Here is a 22,434-nt window from a genome sequence, read left to right on the forward strand (position 1 = left end):
AAAACCAAAATTTGCACTACGAAACAGCATGAGAGGAGAAAACGCTTTGCAGGTTTTGCGGCGTCAGGGCAGAGGGCACAGCAAGTGCACAACATAGCGTTGCTGATTCCAGGCAGGTGCCGCTGTTGGTGTAACACTACACTAATCCAAGGCTAATCAGCAGTGGAAACAGTACGAACTGACCCCAGACAAACTGGGGCACCTGCCTGCGCTTGCACTGTTAATGTGAGACCCCGACGAAGATACTTTGATTTCATGCCTGCTCTTTTCCCCCTGGATCTCATTATAAGAAGGTCACCATAAGGCCATCATTGCTAGGAGGCTAAGCACAGATGAGACGATGAACCTCGGAAACACATTGAGACTGGAATTTAAAACATTCTGATAAGACAAGAAATCTTTGCATCTGTCTATTCAAATCCATTTGTAGATTTTATGCCCGTGTAACTGTATATGTTCCTTTAATGTTTGCTGTATTGTGTTTTATTATACATTGCTCATGTTCACACAGCAATCAACATATCAAATCATGACACCTGGAAGTTTGAAAGTTATGATACTTGATGTGATGATGTGTATTAGTGTGATAGTATCACATATATCAGAAATAAGCAAAGTGTATTTTAACAAGGCATAACATCTTTATTGTTATACACATAACTTCATCTCCAAAGACTTTGCACAAATCAGTGGGGTAACATGAGCCTTGAGATATCAAAAGTCTCCCGCAGTTCCTCGTTATATCCTAAAATATTCAAACAAGTACATCTGCCGTTCACATCCCCAAATGGTACATACAGTACATCCAATTAGAAATAAAGTACTTTTTTCCACTGTCAAACATTATCATATGTGCATTACATTACCAATTACAAACAAGTTATATTCATTGTCAAAATACAGGTGTGCAAATTGTTAGAAAAATACCAACTCATACCAGATTCTGGATTGTGCTCTGTAAAAATCCTTACAAATAGTATATAATAATCTATATATAAATGACTCCGACATGCAATGTTGCATTTCAAAAAATATCCCATAAACAGGCTGTTTTGTTAAACCCTCCGAAACTCCAGTCTTCACCATGCTGGTGTGAAGACAGTTTAAACAAGAAAAGGAGGGTGTAGCAAAGAAAGGGTGAAAATCGTTATTTAATGCATCACATTTGTCATATAACAAAGTTTTTGAATAATTTAGTTTCTTGGTCTGCTTTTGTCTATTTCACTTTGAATATATTTTAATAGTTAGTTCCCAGTAGTTATGTGGACAGTTTGCAAACATGTAACTGGCTGAAACATTCTCCAAATGCAATGTGCTGCTTGTTGTGTAACAGACAATATATTCAAGTTGAACTTCAAAACTGATTGCAAAAAACTGCAGCAAAGAAAACCTAGCCATATTAGAAGCCCTTTTTATGATGACCAATGTTCTCAAACACATCAGTTGTACAATGAATAAATAATTAATCTTGGTAGTGGTGACAGTAAATGCCAACCATATAAATAACCACTTTTAAAATCAAAGAAATTCATGCCATACCTGCTACAAAGACTACAAACAGCTACGATGAGGCAAGTTAAAAGCATGATTCAGGTGATGACAACAGTCAAAGTATCCCCTACACGACAAAGTTAAGACAAGGATGGCATCTCTTTCCCTCCCCCCCCTTCCTCATCTTTTTCTGAGGTAAACAGAAGTACTGTTAAAGACTTTTAAAGGCATCTCTCCTTCTCCCTGGTGCCACATTCCCCATGGCCTCAACCTGAATAAATTCAACTTCCACTGTCCAAAAGACTGTCTTGATCCAGTCTCACAAGCACGCGAGCACTGCTGGGCCTACAGAAGCAGCCGCGTGAACTGCGTCTTTGCATTTTAGCGGTATACTGAAACAATGAAAGCAAAGATTAGAATGAAGGAATTCACGCAAAATGGTCTAGGCATGTACAATGAAATCATTTTCCTTCTGAATTTAATAAATAACATAAGACATGTGTTACACTCTTACAGAGCTAGGTAGCTTTTAAAGTGTGAACCTCCTTCCTAAACACGATGCCGGCTGTTAATCGGCAACCTCTCTCAAAACCGGTCTATTCAAATAATGAGAGTCTAACAAAATAAATGGAACATGGGATTTTTATAATCCACCAACCCCTTTATTTTGGCAAAATATACTATAAGCTTTCCTTTGAAAAAATAAACATATTGCACTTTTAGTAACATGAATGTGTAATGTCAAATTACAAGTCAATTGTCAGAAATGAGTAACATTTCAAAATAAAAAGGGAAAACAAATTTATTTTCTCATTTTTGCAAAGAGAAGAAATTTCCTTTTCAACCACAAGCATATGACTGCAGGTAACCAACATATAGAGAACAACAATGAACAAAATAAAGCTACAATAAAACAGAAAACAAACAAAAACAAAATGTTAAAACTGTACCATGCACGGGGAGTGTTTCAGAGCAGTGTATCCTGGGTTACAATGGACGGAGCTCGAGAAAGCTGCGGTGATGATTGGGTAAACAGAGTAAGACTGGCTAGTGACCGTGCTAGCACTGACTGCTGGCAACGGCCCTGCCCAGTTTCCTGTTGCAAGAGAGGTGTGAACCCCAGAAAAACGCTCCGAACACCTGAACACCCGAGCGCGTTCCCGCTGCGACTGCTCCCCCACCCCCTGGCCACCGGGCTCACATCTCCCCATCAAAACGTCAGATGGCAAAATAGAAAGGCAGCTGTTTGCTCCCGTCATCTAAAAGTGCATCTCCACACTCTTCCAGAAAAGTCCGTCAGCCCACCACTATCTCTGCCTTGGCAGTGGGAGTGGGCTACAGAGACCAGTGCTTGGATCAGCACACGTGTGGGTTTCAATTACTTCTTTTTTCAGACTGTGTATGTTTGGTTGTATTTTTAAACTTTTTTTTTTATATCTCACTAGACACGACATTTCACCTCAGCTTTTAGAGAAGCCAAAGGAGTGCTAATTCACGGGGCTGGCCCTAAAGAAGGCCCATGACAGGTTGGTGGTAGTGATGCCTTCCTCCTGATTCTCTTCGGTGTCATGCTGATTCCTAAACACCTACGGCCGCCTCCGTGTCTCACTGGCGCCATTTTCATTTTTCAAGGCCGGCGATGCAACTGTACCGGTTGCCATGGTTTCACTGCAACATAAAACAGTTTGTTTGGATTTAATTGGCTGCTTGTCACGTTTCAGACACACATTGTGGCACACAGGACACATGAGACAGGGCAGATTCATCTTTAGAAAAACATGAATTCATCTGCTCCTCGTTGTTGATTAAGAAAGGTATTGAGGAAAATAAATGAACTTACCTGAGAAACAGCATCATCATGTCAGAAAATGGACAAATATAATTGCAAGGCCAATGTTCAACAGCATTACCATAGCAACAAGGATCGAGTTAGGACCCTGCAAAACAAAATGACGTAAAAATCAGATATCACAAAATAATCAAATGATCTGTACTGTCTTCACATTAAGAACCATTTGGATAGATAGAAGTAGGCAGTATTAAAGGATTATTACGCATTTTTGGAAAAAATTGACACCACTCTCATGTCTGTATGGTAAATATGAAGTTAGCTTAGCTTAGCACAAAGACAGGAAACAGCTAGCCTGGCTCTGTCCAAAGGTAACAAAATCCGCCTTCCAGCATCTCTTCAGCTCACTAACTAACTTGCATCACTCTTGCAACTGGGACCAATTGCCAGGCAACCAGAGGACACTCCAGGAATTTGACACTTCAGATTTTGTATGGATTAAACAAACAAGATATAGCGTATTAATTAGTGAGCTTTAGAGGTGCTGGTAGGCAGATTTAGTTACCTTTGGACAAAGCCAGGCTAGCTGTTTGCCCCTGTTCCCAGTCTTTGTGCTAAGCTAACCAGCTGCTGGCTCCAGCTTCATATTTCCCGTATAGACAGTATCCAGCTTCTCATCTAACTCAGCAAGAAAGCAAATAAGCGTATTTCCCAAAATGTCAAACTACTCGTTCAAAAACACTTTTTCCTTTCCTAACACTGATACTTACTGTTTCTTCCATGCTTTCTGCAATCTCCATACTGGCTTTCTTTGTGTCTGCGAGGCTCTTTGGCTTTAGGGAATCCTGCTTCCTGAGTTTCTGGTCGCTCTTGCTCTCCCGTATGGAGGCTGGCTTAGGAGTTGGGGTACTAAAGGACCTAGGGGGTTGTGGGGGCATACGTGCCAGGGCCAGGGCACTTGGTTCTTCTTCTAGATCTTCCTCAGGGTCCGGGGGTGGAGGGACCCTTGAAGGGGCCTTAACGTAGTAACTGTGGTACTCGCTGTGGAGCTCGCCATTGACTGGAATTGCAGGAGGCTGTGGAGGAGGAGCAGGTGCTGTGGTAGACTGCTGAATTTTAGCAGGTTTAGGTGGAGCCTCAACATGCACATGAGAACCTTTAGGGCCATCAGTGACGGACGGCCTCTCCTCTTTACTCTGCTTTCTACTAGACCGCTCATCCTTACTGGTCTTATGACTTGACTTCTCTTCTTTGCTTGTTTTGCGGGAGGGTTTTTCCTCTTTGCTGGTTTTGCGGCTGGTGCTATTGGCGAGCTGACCCTTCTTCTTGCTGGAGTGAGGCGAGGGGGGAGGCGTAGCTACAGGACTGGACACAGGGGAGCGGGGAGGAGTGGTGCCTTTGCGGTAAAAGTGGGGAGAATCTCTTGGGGACCTTTCCTTCTTTTCAACAGGGACCTCTTTAATCTCCACAGGCTCCTTTACTGGTTGTTTTATGTAGTCAGGTCCTGCAGAGGTGAGGGAGGTGACACACATTAACATCATACATAATCAAGTGTACTAAGCGAACTGGATGCTGGCATATTTATCGTACTGATGTGAGAGTGGTACCTGTTTTTTTGTCTAACTCTCTAATGAACTATTGCTCTACAGGATTTTGGAAATAGTTTCCAAATTGTGGTAGATGTAGCTAGATGGCCTTCTGGGTTTTACAAAGATCACCAGTGATTTACCTTTCAGAAAAACGGATGTTTTGCTCTGTGTCTTGAGTGTAATGATAATACATGAGAGGCACAAACTGGGGCTAACACATATACCGAGAGTACAACATACAAGAACTACCAAGATTCAAATACCCCATTATCTGAGGTTCAGGCATAGTTCAATGATGACACAGGAGATTCAATCAAACCCTGAACCAACACCAATGCTATTCTGAAATTTCTGATCCAGCCACTGCCCAAGAAGCCAGAATGGAGGGCAGAGCACTCTCAATTTTCTATCCATCCTGCCTGACTGGAATGTTGCACCACAAGCTAGATTTAAACCAGAGCTGGCCCTAAGCATAGTTGAACTTTCAAATAAAATATTCATGAATTAACATTATATATACAATCATTCTGCAAAGACTGAGGCAGACAGGGGAAAATAGACTGATTAATGCAGGGTCACAAACACCATTTCACAAAGGAAGCCTCCTCTGCAGGCTCGTTATCATCAGTCTTTCTCTTTTATCAGTATGTTGTTTTCCTGGAAAGGCCCTTTTCACATCAGTTCTCAGCATCCAACCAACACGTCTGTACAGATAAAGAGAGTAGACCTTAAGGTGCAGCGATGCCTCTCTTTTTTGTTCGGGGAAGCTCATACTGTTGGCTAACTTCCTGTCTCTATCAGGTGTTTACGGACTGAGGTCATGGGTTAGTGGACACAGATAGTCTAACGATACTGCTGCATGTACACTAAATGCACACTCTTCTTTTAACAATATATCTTTTGAATTTTAATTTTGGACATTAGGTCCTCTAATGTGTATACAATGGGGCCTGAATCTGAATGTAAATGGCTTTTTGCATGTGAGAAAAATGACACTTTATCTGTCCCTTTGTTCTGTACTGAATTAATATTTATTAGAGACATCAGGCTCTTTGTTTGCCTGTTTTTTTTCACTTCGCCTAAATTAGATGGTGTCAGAGTGACTAACACAGGGACAATGCTGCTTTGTTTGAAGTGCATCAGATGGTATGAGCAGAGAAGGATCCTCCGCATCCCATATAGCCAATTTGAAATAGAGAAAAAAAAAATCAAAATTATATAGACAATCGATTTTATATGTTTATGTAGAAGGAAAGATGTTATTGAGCTTTTTCTTGTTTTTCACCCCCACCAGATACTATATGCACAGTCAATGTGAGGTGATGTGATTCTATTGACTGATTAATTGGGTTGGAAAACGAGTTAATCTCAGAGATCAATCAAAAGGATTTACGAGACATTTCCTATATGCATGCACCTTATAAGCTTGCGAGCTGTAATTCAATGGAAAGAAATTCATGTTGATTTAGATTTGACACTCATCACCTCTAGTTGTGCAAACCTCAAATCCAGAAGGGAACAAGTGCATCCAATCCCATATCAGCGTAAACTGTCTGACTGAATCTTTTTGGGCCTCAGTACTCATAAGCCAAAGTATTATTTGGCTGAATGGCATTCTTAATTTGTTTCATAACTGTGACAGCCAATAAGACCCACTACAAAGAGATGGGGGGACATTTGAACATCTGCGGGGCTTAATATATCTGCCGAGCTTAATTTCACACCATAACTCAATAAGAGTTAGGGCTCCGTGGGCGGGCCCGAGCAGTTTCCCTCTGTTTGGGGACAGATTCCTGTGAGGGGTTCCAGGCATTTTCTGAATGGTTCTCGGCACTAAAATGACCCCCAGCCTCACAGTCACGTAGAAGAGCAACAGTCATTAAAACTACTTCCACTACACTTCTGAAGCCATGCTAAACTACAAAACATGCTGAACATGGACATGCTTTTTGTGTTTGTTTCAACACTAGAAGCTGCTAAAGAATCTTTAGGAAATTTTACTTAAATACTTAAAAGATTAATCTCATTATTTGTTACATATTTTATCATGTGTAGATATTGTTGTGATGAGTGAGTGAAGATTTATTAGATGTACTCTACCAAGGAATCCTGCCAGGTCAGCTGGAACATGTACTGGGACTCAATTACCCGAACGGCCACTGCGTTTCTTTCATCTGAACATTGATCAACTGGGCTCAGACTGCAGCCCTCAAAAGAGGGTCATTAAAATAGGCCAGCACACTGGAATTTTTCGTCAAATTCAAGATATGTGCATATCAAGAGGGAAAGCTCAACTGTAATATGTACTGAGTCTTTTCCCTCTAGCCTCATCATTGTCTCTTTAAGGTTATTAGAATACAAGCTTTTGTTTAAGCTGTTGCTGCCAGTTCTGTTCATGTTAATCCACAGCACATTTTCTGCTCCAGTGCACTCTTAGCAAAACACACGCGCTGACAGACACGCGCAATCATATACTCACACAAAACACCACGGATCGGCTGTTTAAGACTCAGCCTAACCCCTGCTGACCTTAATATGAGATGAACAGCAGTGGCAAGAGGGAAGCTTCAGTATGTGTGTGCATGCATGAATGTGTGTATATAGGGGGTCGGGGGTCGGCAGAGTACAGTATGTACTATTATCACATCTGTTGCCATTGTGCATCATTCTGGTTCGACGGAAGATTCAACGGGGATAGTAGCTTATAATCTAGTGTTACAAACCCCAGAGTTGAAAGGCCATCATTAAGCAACTTTGGCCTGAAAGGAAATATCTATTTTCACCATTTGAATCTTGTTGTGCACTGACAATCAAACACTCACCCAAGGCTATTGTTGTTATATGAATGATGACAGGTCTTGGTTGCTGCCTTGACTTTACATCCTTGTCAGATGCACAGAGAAGTCAATGTACATTTCCTAAGGCAAACTGTTTGCTTTAGTGTCTATATGTCAAATATAATAGCTTCTTCCAAGTGGTAGTGAAAGGCATTTGCATTTTCCTGGTTTGTGTTCTTGTTGTATTATATATGTATTAGCCTGTTCTGTGGGCTGTGATCTCAGCATTTTCTCTACATTTACTATTCATGACTCAGTTCGTAGCATTTTAGATTTTCCCTTTCTTCCTCCTACTCACACCGGCAGATGGACAGGGGGGAGCTATCATTGTTTGGCCAGATTACTTCCACTACTGTTACATAGATGCGCACACACACTAACATTTGCACTCATACAAATGCATGCAAATAAAGTGTACCCCATTGTCTGTGGCTACTGGTTGTGTAATCACTCTCGTGTTGTGCTTCGTTTGTTAAGTGGCAGCATGCAAAGAAGAACATGGAAGGCCTCATGTTCACAAGAACTGACATGTGGTTGATGGAGACATGGCATGCTGGGAGAGGCTGCACGAAAAGAGTCAAATCCAGACGAGGAAACAGCAGCAAATACCACAGGATTTTTCCATACACGCACTTCACAATTTACGGATGTGAATACGTCAGCATATTTGGGGCACCATTTTAAAAACAAATGTTTGTCATGTATCTTGGAAATTTGCCTTTCATCCAACTGTGATCCACTTATTTCCACAAACACTCCAAAATGTTAGATTCAGCCTACTTTCACAAGTTCTCCCAGACTTTTCGTGCAGTAAGACTTTAGGAGAGGACTTGGATTTTACCTCTATCATGAGCGGCTGACACAGTAATGTCCCATCTACTTTACTTGATGACTACCGTTTCCACGATAGGGGACAAAAAGGCTTTTGACATTTGTTTGGAGAAGGATCAGATCAGTGGTATCTTAAAATACTTTATATGCTGTATCCTTGAGAGTCATAAGAAGTTGCTGCATGACTTTAAACTTCAGCTGAACTACTGTCTTGAAACTTCGCGACACCTGCTGCCACGAATATAAAGCAGCACCTGCTCATGTCTGGTTTTCAGCCCTGACAGGTCCAGGCTTTTATGGTTCCACCTGGTCCAAGTGTACCTTGACTGGGTCAAACAGGGCGGAGTGGGATCCCTGCTGGGCCCCCCAACCTCCAACCCCCCCAGTGACCGGCTGAAGGAAGGGACAGCTGCTCTGCGTCAGCCCTTGAGAGGGGCGAGCGCAGGACCGAGCACCTCTCAGTGCATAAGGATTTCAGCTATGTCTCCATTAGACCCCAGCGAGGACCAAATATAGCCCAATTAACGTCACGGCACAGGCCACGCCCAGCTAACCCTCACTGCTCCCCCTCCAGGGTGCTGTATGTGAACCAATCATAAAGGTCAGGGTCCTGTTCCCTGTGACCCTCTCTTCCCTTTTGAAGTACACACTCCCAATCTGGGTGATAATCTGCTATGAGTCTGAAATGCCAATTACAAACAACAAGGGGTTTAGGCCCCTGGTTGTTACCCTAGAGGACTTATTAGAAGCTGAGGGATGGGGGTAAGTGCGAATATTTCCACTGCAGAGGTAGACATTGAGGAAGCAAAGCAGATTAATTTGGAAAAGTCACGCAGGTTCCTTATAATGCTTGACACATAAAAAACTGGATTCTACTCCCTCTTGGTTTTTTACACAGGACGTTTTCTCTCTTAGGTTAACAACAGTGGTGGTCATTTTGCCAGGAAGATGCAAATAGGGGAAACTGTTTACACTCAAACATGATATCCCGCCTGAGGACAAACTGTGAACCAGCAACAAACCTAGAAGTAGGCCATTCTTGATTCTCTAAACTGCTACTAAGACTTTCATAAACTACAAATGAAACAAATGTATGGAAAATGGGGTATGGCTATTTGTAGCTTCCTGTCTGGCTTTCGGCTGGGCTTACTAGACACGCTTACGCTGCGGCTCAGATGTCTCCCTGTGCTGCACATTATTATGACATCGGCCACTTTCTCATTCATGATCTGACTTATAAGGCAAGGACACTCTCCACACAGACTTGTGAACCCGGAGATCACCCGGCCTGCCAAGCATGACCACTGTTTTCCACAACACAAACAAGCCGCTGGATGACTCTGGCTGGGGCTGGCCATTGCTGTGGCTTAGTGGAGGGACATGCTTGAATGGGTCCCATTGTCAATCTATTTGTCACCCACTATTTTGTGGTGGCTCTTGGCAAGGGCCCAAGGTCGGCTAGCTCATAGACCTAAATATATTACACACAGTGGAAGAGGCGAGGCTAGTTTAGATCTTACGCTGTAAATAAAAATAAACAAAAAAGGTATGACATAGCACTTCTGAATATGATAGCATTTTCAAGCAATATTAATAGAACTTATCCCTCCAAATGATGGCTATAGAACAATGTCAAATTTATTCAGTGTAAGAGTTTGCTTTCTTTAAATTCTTACAAAACCTATAACCAAATACTGGCTGATGTGGTTAGTAGATGAATCCTTGCCCGAGTTTTTTTTGTAAGAATTATTTCTCTGAAAATTACATGTTAAGATGAAAAATCTGCTCTCAGAAAATACCACAATTAACCAAGAGGGGAAATAATAAGGTAATGCTACATTAAAACCTCAATTTTGATCCAGCCTTTTCTGATCTTGCCCTCTTTGTGCCCTTGTGTTCCACCTCTGACCTCACAAAAAAGGATCTGTAACCCTCACTATTTATGTCGTATTATATGTCCGGCATTGCCTTGTAAAACTCAGCTTACCTTGTAAATGAACTAACAGAGTTGAGTCGACACCCTGTGAGCTGCTGTATAGTATGGCAGCGTGCCTGTTAAACCTCCGGGCAGAGGAAAGATGAGAACTGCTTTGGTATTAGGAGCAGTAGGTTTCCTTTACAACCACTCATATACCTCTTAGAAATGTCTAACCTCCACTAAAGCACAAGTTTGATATGATCTGAAAAACACCACCAAAAAAAATACTTTTAGCTTTTCTTTCTTTTTTTTTTGGCAGAGTTTGTGGCTGCAGATTTTAGCAAGTATTTCCGAGCAGTTACAACAGGCCTTTGAGGCTTCCATCCAGAATACAGTACCCTGCTTCAAGCTGACTCTGCTTTGTCTAAGCTGTAACACAGTCCTGCATTGTGGTGTTAGAAGTCATCCTCAATACCGCTAGTCTTCGATTACAGTCCTGGAACACCAAACCCTATGCTTTTGTGCACCCACAACAAGCTCATTACTGACTCAGACACAGCCTGTGTAAACAACTCTAAAACTGTGCAAACATCATTATTCATACAAAGTACCCAACCTCTTACTAGTTACCCAGTTTCTAAAAACGTGGTTTGAATGGACAGATCGGTTGCTCGAGGATTGTGTAGCTAAAAAAGGCATAGTGGAGGTGAGTGAGGATTTTAGAATAGCTTGGCTGGGTAAATGTCCCGCTGTTGGGGGTGAACCACTCATGTGTTAAAGCCTCCCTCCAGGCCCCTACGACAGTCTTAGCAAGGGCTGCAACTTCATCTCTGGGTCTTGTCTAAAACCTTGCTTGTTTAAGCAAATGGATCCACTTGAAATAGTCAAAGTATTGTATTTCATGTGCAGTGAACATGTAACCTCCCTAGCCCCTCAGTGCACCTGCAGTCCAAGTGTTTCTTATTCAGACTGTAGGACACATATCCCTCCTAAGGCTGTGTGATGTTCACACTTTGCCACTGGGAACATTCTTTAAAACATCAGACGTGTGTTGTGTACGTATGAAGGCTTGTTGGTAAAGGTTACCTGGTTGGTAGAAGTTGGGGGACAGCTCCCTAGCAACCGCCCTGGCAATTTCAGAGTCGTGCACAGCGGAGAGGGCGGCCTGCTCTGCAGCCTCGCTTTTTGTCCTGGCATGGGCCGTTCTGGAAAAACACAAACAGAGAGTAGGGTTGCATGGTAACTCAGGGGTAAAGACATAAAGAAGGTAAAAACCACCATGGTGGAAGAACGCGTGGTAGATAGAAACATACATTTTCCATTTTCCGTAATAATTCATTGGTCTGGGACTGTGTCTGCATGCTGTCATGCCATCCATGACACTTTCATCATCAAGATACAAGACACAACAGCTTCCCTCTACTATCTCTCTGACCCTCCATCCCTCCCTCTTTCTCCTCATCTTTGAGCTGTATCACTCAGCCTGTCCCTCTTGGGGATGACATAACACCTCCCCTTGTGCTTCTATCTCAAATCCAAATCCTGATTTTCCAAATGGAGTGCAGCCACAACCAAGCAAGACCTTAATCCAGTCTGGAGCACTGCAGTGCTGCTGGACCACATGGGAGCAGTGCCCAAAAGGCACAAACACATGTAAACACACATATGATCATATCATATCGTATAATGTATAAACAGCAGGTGGTGTAGTGAAGGCCTGTTGGAACCCTATGGTGCTCACTTCGGAGGGTATTTTCAATCCTACTCTATAAACTTTCATACAATGAGCCTCAAACAAAAACAAAACAAAAGTGGCACTGACAATTTAATAGCCCTGCCTAAACACTACCATGAGAAAAGCTTGCATCCACATCTGCTCTACGATGCTGATGTTCAAAAACCAAAAGGCAGAAGAGTAATACGTTTTGGGATCAATGTGAGCTTAGCATTAGCACTGAGAGGTATTATGGGAGCATACCATGGTTAGACAGACAGAGGCAGAGGGGTGACCTGCTTAACAAATCCCTTGAAAACTCCACCGAAAGATAGTGTACATGTACACATGCAAACACACAAATACTGACAAACATGCACTGGCGAGGGACTGTTTCCCCCTCTCCTACCACCAGACTCCCTTTGAAAAAGACAAAATTATTCAACAATATGAAATACATCAGTTAAATCCAGTGCATTAGTCATTTACTGTATGAACAGATAGTGAGTGAGACCCTTACACAACACATGACAGTACAACATGTAATGCAGAGATCCAAATGGGCTGTCCAAGTATCACTGTAAGTATTGACAGCTGTGCCTGCTGCCCTGCTTAACCCCACTCATCCATCGTCCTCTCCCTCTTTCTTTCACCATCCCTTCTCTCTTTCAATCAATGCTCCTGTTTTTCCCCGATCCTTCTTCATCAGTCTATTGACGCTGCATCCCCGCATCCTCCCTCCTCCCCTCCCTCTGTCTTTCTGTCAGAGTGACCCCAACGGACAGATGTCTCTATTTCAGACTACTTCTCTGTCCTTGGACTCTGGGCTGTCCTGTTTTTGTTGAGCTGGGACAGTGAGATATTAAAATGCATGAGGAGCCATATGCTGGCGGGAGAGATGGACAGTTTCCTCGCCAGAAATAAGTCCCTGCATCACCCACAGACAGAGGACACACTCAGGCTGTGTTTACCGGCTGCACAGCTACTGGAAACCACTGACCAGCCGCAGATATAAATTCAGATTTACAATCACACACAGTATGACACACAATGCCTTGCTTCTTGTCATGAGTTATTACAAACATGTAGGAATTTCACTGGTGTGGCTAAAAGCAGGTACAGTATAGCTTCATGGTCTTATTTAAGAGCACTTCGCTATTAAAAACTGACATTAAAGCATTCCAGTTACATCACACTACGACACATATACTGCGGACATCCACTTGCCACACATGCTACCACAAGGACATACATGCTTCTATTTCTGAAATGTGTGAAATGTGCAGCCAAGTGTGAGGAGGCATGTATACAGCATGCCCACAAGATATCCTAAGGATCTTAACAGTTCCCTTTAGGTAGAGATGGCATGAAATCATGGGCAGCCACAGGAAGCGATGTAGACTGTTCACAGACAGGATGTCTGGTGGCGGGAGGTGACAGGCGAAGAATGATGGGAGTGTGATAGAGCAGTGGGACAAGAGGAGAGTGAAATGAAAGGCGAGAAAATATGGGCATGTGGAGCGTAGAGGCGAAAGGGTTGGTTGGTTTTCTTCCAAGCGTCCGTAAATTCAATCAAACTAGTGAGGGACACCAACACCTTCCACAACGCATGGACTGTTAAACCCACAATTTTTTTCCCACTTGGGGGCAGCGCAACAAGCTGTAAACACAACATTGACTTAATATCTGTTTAACAATTTGATATTGTGAACGCAGCTAAAGAGCAACATTAGCAGTAATTTGGAGTCATGTTTGTGTACACCTGACAAATGTAAGTCCCTTTATTCATTCCCCTTTCAGCTCCTGAGGCAAATATCAGGCTCTTTTGCTGCTAAATGCTGCACTATGCTCACCAGCTAGTCGCTATCTGTGTCTGTCTGCTATTTGGTGTTGGGCAGGTAGCGTACAATGCGTTCATCACTAACAACAGCTGCCTCAAGTGGTGAGAGTGAATCTTAACGGTTGCAGCTGTAAAACCAAAACAGTGAGCTGAAAGATGATAAAATGCTTCATATAGCTGAGGGACATTGCGTCAGGTGGGTTTGTCACTACGAGTGACTCCTTTCACATTACACATAGTCATTTGATCCATTGTTATGTAAAAATATGCTTATAGCAGCTTTAAGTGTGACTGGCCACAGTAGACAGACACATTTTTTCATTCCAAATTATGTAATGCAGTGTCTTGTTAATCAAAGGTTCAAGGCAAAAAAAAGTCTGAGTAAATAACAATATGCACACTCACGACTGACCTTTGAAAAAGTTTTAACTTCTATACTGAATATAAAGCAACACCTGTTCACGTCTAGTTTTGGGCTGTGCAGGCACTCCTGTGCAGTTGAGTGCTGGGGATGGGTCCAGGCAAATGCACCTGCTGGCACTAATGCAAATATCACACAACAGTTTGTAGAAATTTGGACAAAGTGTAGAAAGGAGCAAAGACTTTGAAGCAATTCCTTTTGGACTGAAGCTCCGTTTGAGAGATGATATTGCCGAAGGCCTGGTGAGACCCGTGGTTTTTTCATTACTGTGACAAATGAATTGTGTGAAAAGTGTTGAGTCAGTTTGGCAGCCAGTGCGGCGGACGCTCTTTCTCTCTGCGGAATGTGTGTGTGGCTGTTTGAGATAGAGGATGAGGGTGAGAAAAACAGGGAAGGTATGGAAATGGAAAGACAGACAGAGAATAAGATTAAGATTAAGATTAAGATAGACTTTATTAATCCCACAGCGGGGAAATTTAAAAGTCACAGCAGCAAAGACAGAAAGGTGCAGAAACACACAGCAGACAAGCACTGTGTCAATGAGACCCTCTAAAGACTCCTGGGTATTTAGAACTGCTGAGGTATGCATCGCAGCCTCTCTAATTTTACCGTAGGGTTCAATTTCAAACCCCAGCTCGCATGCGGCACGGTGCATCCTCCTTTAAGGTTTGTCATACCTCGGTCTCCCGCAGAATACATGTGTGTATCTGTATTATGTGCCTATTGTGTGAGTGTGTGTTCAATTCTGTGCACATTCCCCTGAGTGACTCCTCAGTCCATCACTCCCCAGGCTATGGCCTATTTGAGGAATCTCCCTCACATATGCTGACACAGTTCTGCACCCCCTTCGCCTCTTGGTCCCCTCCACCCCCCTTTGCTTCATCCAAAACGCCCCCCTTTCTCTTTTCCTCATCTTCCACCACACTGACCCATTCCCCCTCCCCGTCAGTCCAAGCTTGGTAACTGGAATGCTGACTGGCACGGTATATAATAAGATAGGAGATGAGTCTTGACCTTGTCCGTGGTAAAAATCCACACTCAACAATCTTCCTATAAACTTCATCACTCTCATTCACCGCCCAGGACCAAGACAAAACTACTATCCAGCAAGAGTCATATTTCAAGATCATGCTCCATTTGGGCAGTGATGCTCCTGGTCTGAGCGCTCAAATCTGCTCATGAAAGGATATTATACATCAACAGAAATTATCACCCTGTATCTTACCCAAACAGTCCCCTGGTCCAAAGGAGCAGTGCAGAACATCCCAGAAAGTGCACAAATTAGCACTTAGCTGGCCCTGCACATATCTCTCATATCCTTCCAGGCCTGCTATTGAATTCCCTGCTGGTGCTAATTCAGGATTACTCAAGCATGACTAACACCATTAGTGGTTAGCTAAAACCGACTCTGAAATTATTCAGGAATTATTCCTGGGCTGAGGTCTGGGCTCACATTACCAGGGGGTGCAGTGGTGAGGGACAATAGCTACAGCAAATGAGGCTTTAAAAGGGAGACGGAGTGGCTGTTATTATGAGATAAGCTAACTTTATCCTGAAAAGAGAGCTGCGATGCTGTATAATGAGAATATTTGGGCATGGCCACGTACTGTACGAAAAAGTAGAGATGCGCATGCTCAAAATAGAAAAACAGCATCTAAGATCAATTAGGCTTATTGAATTGGATTTCTTATGACTGGCCTAGCAAAATAACATGCTTTATGAATCTTAATGTTTTTCTTCACATTTCACCTAAACGTAAGGTTTGTCGAACGTAAGTACACAGAGCACTGCAGCAGCATGAATGAGTGCAGGGAAATGGCACAATGAGTGAGGAAAACACGTGGCGGCAGATTGTAGAAGAAAAGAATACAAGAGAAAGGACAAATACTCTGGAATCTCTGGAAAACACAATGCATGGCACTGTATCACAAAGTTTAAAGTAATACTAGTAAGACTATATGAAGCTACAGCCAGCACACAACAACTTTTGTTGAACTATTCCTTTATGTATAGTTTAGCCTTGAAGTAGTTTTGATCTGTACCTTCGTGACTTTCAGATTCAGAATCAATTTGTATTTACTCCTACTTAATTTATCCTGTTTGCTCATGATAGGCCTACAAAGGCTGACCTGACCAGAAAGATTGAAATTCCCCATTCCCAAACAAGACTTAGTTTCTGAGAAGAAGAATGAGTAGAATCAGTTTTTGATTAAACAGGAAAAGAAATCCCCAAACTCTACTGACATTTTAGGCTGTGGATTACAAACTGACCTAATCTCCCACTGGTGTTCTCTGTGCTGAACCCTCCACTGAGACTTCACCTGGCCTTCATCCAAAAACACATGGTTTCAGGTATGTGTACTTCAGTGTGTGAATGTGTACGGGTGCTTCTCAGAAATGATTGTGAATATGCATACACTAAACTACTGTATTATAATAACTACTGTACAAGTGTATGGTCACATGTTTGTGTAGTACATGTTTAGAGATGAAGGTCTGAAACGTTCTCCTCTGAGTGCTGATATGCATCCGCTGAGACAGTGACACAGAATCCCTTGCTGAGATGATCCCTTTGGTTTTGGTGAAGGGCAATGGCAGGGATTCAGACCTCAGCTCAGTGCTCTTTGTGTCAACACTGCTAGTGAAACATGGCCACAGCTGATACAGCTAATGACACAAAGGGGGAGGGGAGTGATGGTGGCTAAACCATACCCTACAGAAAAACGTGATGTGGTATCTGTGTGTGGATTTGATTTTTAATGTCGCCTTCATTTTTTTTAAACTGTAGGCAGACGATCCTGAGGAGGGATGAGGAAACAGCAACCATTAAAGCTGAGACACCTGTCAATCAAGTCAACACAGCCCCAAAGATACCTGTTTCTTTAGCCTTCAAAAAGGTATATCTAAGACTTATTTAAAAACAGGAGCCTTATTTAAGCCTTATTGTCTAAATAGAACTCATTTTTAAAATCGCCAACAAGAAACACATAGAAATCATAAATGAAAACATGAATGGGCCGCTTACTACAGGTGGAAAAAAAATAAAAGAGGCGTAAGGCACCTGAGCTGACTTCACCTTGTCTGCTCCTAAATCTTTATTATATATAGTGTATTCAACTGACATGTCACTCATATAAGAAACTGGAAATTAATATAATTACTGGCAATTATGATCATTGAGTGAAGTTTATAGTTGAATGCATTGTACCACATCACTGAATACAAAGTTTACAGGTGAAAGGACAAGACCTTTGTGGATTAGCTCCTAAAATCTAAGGATAGGAAATCCAAAATGATCCGTATTAAGTAGGTTGGGTGTCGGCCAGTTGGCCAAATTCAGTGTCTCCGCTATATTTGTTGAGTCATGGCGAGACGCGGACTCAGCTTAATAATGTTACATTACAAAAAAATGATTCCAATGAGTCCCACGCGGTGAGGTAGACAGTAGGTAGGAGTTGAGATATCGGGAGAAAAAAGTTGGATCGGTGCATCCGATTATCAAATTGATATCAATTGATTATCAAAATTGTTGCTGATTAATTTTCAGTCGATGGACTAATTGACAAACTGAATAGTTGCTTCAGCTCTAAAATGAAAATTGAAACACTAACTAAAAAAAACATCACTTAAGTCGATATTCTGAACTCAAGATGAATCTCAGGACCGGATCTTCAATTTCTGACAAACACGGAAACACACAGGGCTCCACCTATGCCGATGAAGACATGTTGTTACATGACTATGCAAACGTTGCACACCTACAACATATGCACATGCAAACACACATGCATGCAAAAGCTTTTGACATCCACCTCAGAAAGAATGAGCTACCTCTCGTGCTAATGACTGTGTTAACTCTAATTTACTCACACACACACACACACACACACACACACATCAAATCTGCATGTTGAAAAGGACCATTAGTGAGACATGCCATAATGAGGCCTACTGAGAATCAGTGTGAATAAAGGACACGCTGAGGTAACTTCATAGTGTCGTCTCTATAACAGCCCATAAATCTTTTGTAAATCTCCAACTGGAACCAGACACGTTGAACAAGCCTGAAAGGATGAATAAACACAATGTTAAACTAACGCCTCTTCACTCTACTACTTCATAAAGAAAATCAACAAATGGCTGACACGATGATGACGGCGGTGAGGCAGTATCCATGGTAACCACCAGAGACACTTGAGCAAGCTGTCCAACCAGGCATCTGGCCTGTATTAATGAATTTGCAAATGAGCAAACCCACACTACAGCCTACTGTATGGGTATAATCTTGCACATGCACGCACATAATACACACACAAACACACAAACTATCATGGACACTTAAGGACACACACACACACAAATGTGATAAATTTAAGTGTGCTTTGACAAAGTGAATATACATTAAAAGGTTTACAACTTGGATGAAAACAGGGAGACACAGGTACAGAGACACACACACACACACACACACACACACACACAAGCAGCCGCTCCATGGTGTGTCTCATTTAACTACGAGGCTCAACATCCGAAGCTGAACCTGTGTGAGTAAAGGTCACATTGCCTGGCAACCACTTGAGCTTAAGGAATAGTTTTAATTATGGTCCGTGCTCTCTCCTCCAATCTCCTGCCACCATTCACCCCGCTGTCACACACACACACACACACACACACACACACACACACACACACACACACACACACACAACCATCAATTTCCTCTTCAGTGCAAAGCCAAAAGGAGCATTAGCATTAGGTCACATCTGCCCATAGCTGAAAAATTGTGATGCAATCTGCGTTCAATCTATCTTTTATGGTTATTTCATAACTAAGTGGAAGACGTGTGCACAAACAATGCTGAGAGTGACATAAAAAGTCAACTATTATTGCATCATTACAATAATATAATCCAGTGGATTATTGTGAAAAGGTGACAGCGACAAATTCTACAAATCCTAAAGAAAATGCGTCACGAACACGGCCACACACGAAGCATTATCTATGCATGTGATTACAAGAGTCTTTACATGCCTCATGGAGGGATTCTGTGTGGAAAAAGCAATACTCTGAATCAACAAGAGAAGTGATAATTCCATAATCCAATCCGTGAACATCTGGAGTGAAAGCAGCCTAGCTAGCCAATCAGAGTGGCTGAACAGATTTAGCAGGGCACATTAGTACCCAGAGGTTAAAGACACGGCTGTGGTAGTAGGTACAAAAAAAAGCCAACTTTTACAGCTAAATCTGGTGCTGCTGCAGTTCTTTATTTGTGCATTTTAAAGACATTACAGGTGTTGGTCTGGTGTGGATATTACATGTGTGTAATGTTATGTATGAATAGGGTTGGATGATACGAGAACATGTACTGTGAGACAATCCAAATGTGTCTACTGAGATTTTCCCATACCAGTCACACCTATGTAGCTTTCAGTTTATTAGGCCATTGCCGTTTATTATGTGATGAATAATCGATTTGAAGATGTATCTGGGACCATTCTGATAATTGATGAATTGTTTTGAGTCATTTTTTGAGAAAAAAATAAAGCCACAATTCTCTGGTTCCAACATCTTTGGGTTGTTGACTGTTGGTCATACAAAGCAAGACATTTGAAGATGTTGCTTTGGGCTTTGGGAAATTGTAATGGGATTTTATAACTGACACTTTATAAACCAAATGTTGAATAATAAAATAATCAACAGATGAATTGATGATGAAATAAATTGCCGAATCAACAAATACTGTGATAGAAGATGTCACATAGGTATAATATGTGCAAAAGTCTAGAGAACAGTGGTGTATAAGATTGCAAAAATGCAATCCAATGCATATCTATTTATAGACATTGTCACTGTCACAGCTCAATTAAACTTGTGACTTTTATCTGGATTCACCTCACCAGCAGACTTTAGAGCCACTGATCCTAACATGTGGCAAATGTAAACAGCTCTTGAACAGGTGCACAGAGTTAGACACAACTGCACATTGACATTTGGGATAAAATTCTCAGGAGGATGGCAAAAACACACGAAGACACACACACGCAGAGGGAAATCCCTGGAGATCAAGCTTACTGAACAGAAGCACTATCAGCTTGCACTCATTATTTCTCTACATGTTTAATCACAGTGTGTCTAATACAATATTTAACTCACTCCACTGACTTATACTCTCATTAACCACTGTTACATACACAATTAACACAGAGACAAGAAGACACACCACAAGAAAGAAATAAGCAGTGCATCACATTTACTGTTTAGTAATGGAGGGAGTACAGTCTTCATAAACCAAGTCAAGGAAAGATTGTAGAGGAAATGGAGGAGTGGGTGAACCATCTGCAGAAGGAGTACTTTTACATTTTTAATGATTGCAGGTGAACCACTACATGAGTTAACCTCCTTATAACAGCCTTGGACTCTACATGACTCCCCCCTCTGTCCGCCTGCCTGACTGACTCATCCCAGCCTTCTTCTTGAGAAGTAGAAATATGTACCATTCTCAGAGAGATTACAAGCCACAGCCACACAGTGTAATGGCATGTTGGTGAAACCAAATCCTATCGCCACTGCTGTCGACACAGCCCAGCGCTCCACTAACATTTACACACACACACAGCCATTTCCCACAGGCTATTCTCCTCCACTCCCCCAGGAACAAAGCTTTTCATACAGTAACTGTACGTCAGGTCCCAGCCTTCATCTACACACACAGTAAACTGTAGATTCTTAATTTGTTTCTTCATCAAACCTTCTCTTTAAGGTGTAAACTCCTGTTGCTGGACCTGCAGGCTAATGATTGATTTCTGCCTAATGTCTCCCACCATGGAGGAAACATATTAAGAAGGGAGTGGAGAGAAATATAGCTTTTTACCCTCACTCTGAAACTTCTTTCTACATCATTCCTATTTACTGAGATATAGTGTGGCATCATAATATGTATCAATAGTAGCAGATGCATCAGACTCCCTGCTTTAGTCATTTATTCCAAGTGGTGTAGATGAGGAATTAACTTTTACTAGACTGAAATGAGTCAGTGCTTTTATTTGGTGCAAATCTGCTCCCCTCTGTCTGGTATATGCCCTGATTTGTTACAAGTGTTTATGTTATATGTTTTAAATTCTCTGTGTTTTGAACTGTAAATTATTATAGGTAAGGCTGCATAATAATCAAATGTCAAGAATAAAGGTGTGCTAGTGGCTCTGTGAGCTAAATGCTAACATCAGCATGCTAACACACTCATAAAACAATTTTGTGTTGTTGGTTTTGCTCTTTAAACTCTAAATGCTCACATGCTGATGTTTACGAGGTATAATGTTTGCCTTTTTCACCATCGCCATCAGTTTAGTGTGTTACCATGCTAACTAAACACAAAGTACAGCTGGGGTAGATGGGAATGTCATTAGTTTTACGCAAAGTATTGCACAAAGTTCCAATCCATCCAATAGTGGACCAAAGTGATTGGACAGATCAACCAACACCAGTCTTTCCTTATATCACTACTTAAACTGCTGCCATGGCTTCATCCATCGACATATTTCAGGCTGCTAACTGCTAACTATGACTTTATATAACAACCATGCTGTGAAGTACAGAATAAGATTACATTACATGCTGTAATTTGATTGCACATTTGAAAAGTGCTTGACTAACTCATGCACCATTGCATCAGCTACATTATATATATCTTTTTTTTATTTGCAAGATGGCTGATACCCCTGCCATTAATGCTACAGGCAGATGTGACCGGTTATTTTATGAGTGCGTGAGATATTTGATTCTGTCAGAAATAAATGTTGTGTTACGTCACACCATCACATTGCCATAAATATGTCGGGGATAAATATACTGTATGATGCGGCTTGCTGTAGTCTGACTCGTGATTCAGACGGCTGGCAGTCCCTCCCACAGTTACGGTTACTGTACGCTCCGTGTCTCATTGCTACTGTACATTTTGTCACTTCATAAAAGGACAAACTTGACGTGCTTTTGGAAGGTGTGTGGCGC

The 22,434-nt window shown here is 41.9% G+C and overlaps 1 protein-coding gene across 2 annotated transcripts in view; it reads right to left on the reverse strand.

Moving 5' to 3' along the window:
- Positions 1-2,746: 2,746 nt before the first annotated feature.
- The window catches only part of LOC139304225 (junctophilin-1-like), a 29,043-nt gene continuing 9,355 nt past the window's right edge, over positions 2,747-22,434 (reverse strand). The window contains exons 4-8 of one of the 2 annotated variants that reach the window (XM_070928113.1): positions 11,542-11,660; positions 4,429-4,784; positions 4,051-4,356; positions 3,332-3,428; positions 2,747-3,159 (exon numbers count right to left, since the gene is read on the reverse strand). In XM_070928113.1, the coding sequence (XP_070784214.1) occupies positions 3,348-3,428; positions 4,051-4,356; positions 4,429-4,784; positions 11,542-11,660 (862 nt within the window). In that variant the 3' untranslated portion in view covers positions 2,747-3,159; positions 3,332-3,347. Of the gene's footprint in view, positions 3,160-3,331; positions 3,429-4,050; positions 4,785-11,541; positions 11,661-22,434 lie in introns of both variants that reach the window. The other variant, XM_070928112.1, reaches the window with a different exon arrangement.

Source organism: Enoplosus armatus, chromosome 21, assembly GCF_043641665.1.
Source record: "Enoplosus armatus isolate fEnoArm2 chromosome 21, fEnoArm2.hap1, whole genome shotgun sequence".
NCBI lineage: Eukaryota > Metazoa > Chordata > Actinopteri > Centrarchiformes > Enoplosidae > Enoplosus > Enoplosus armatus.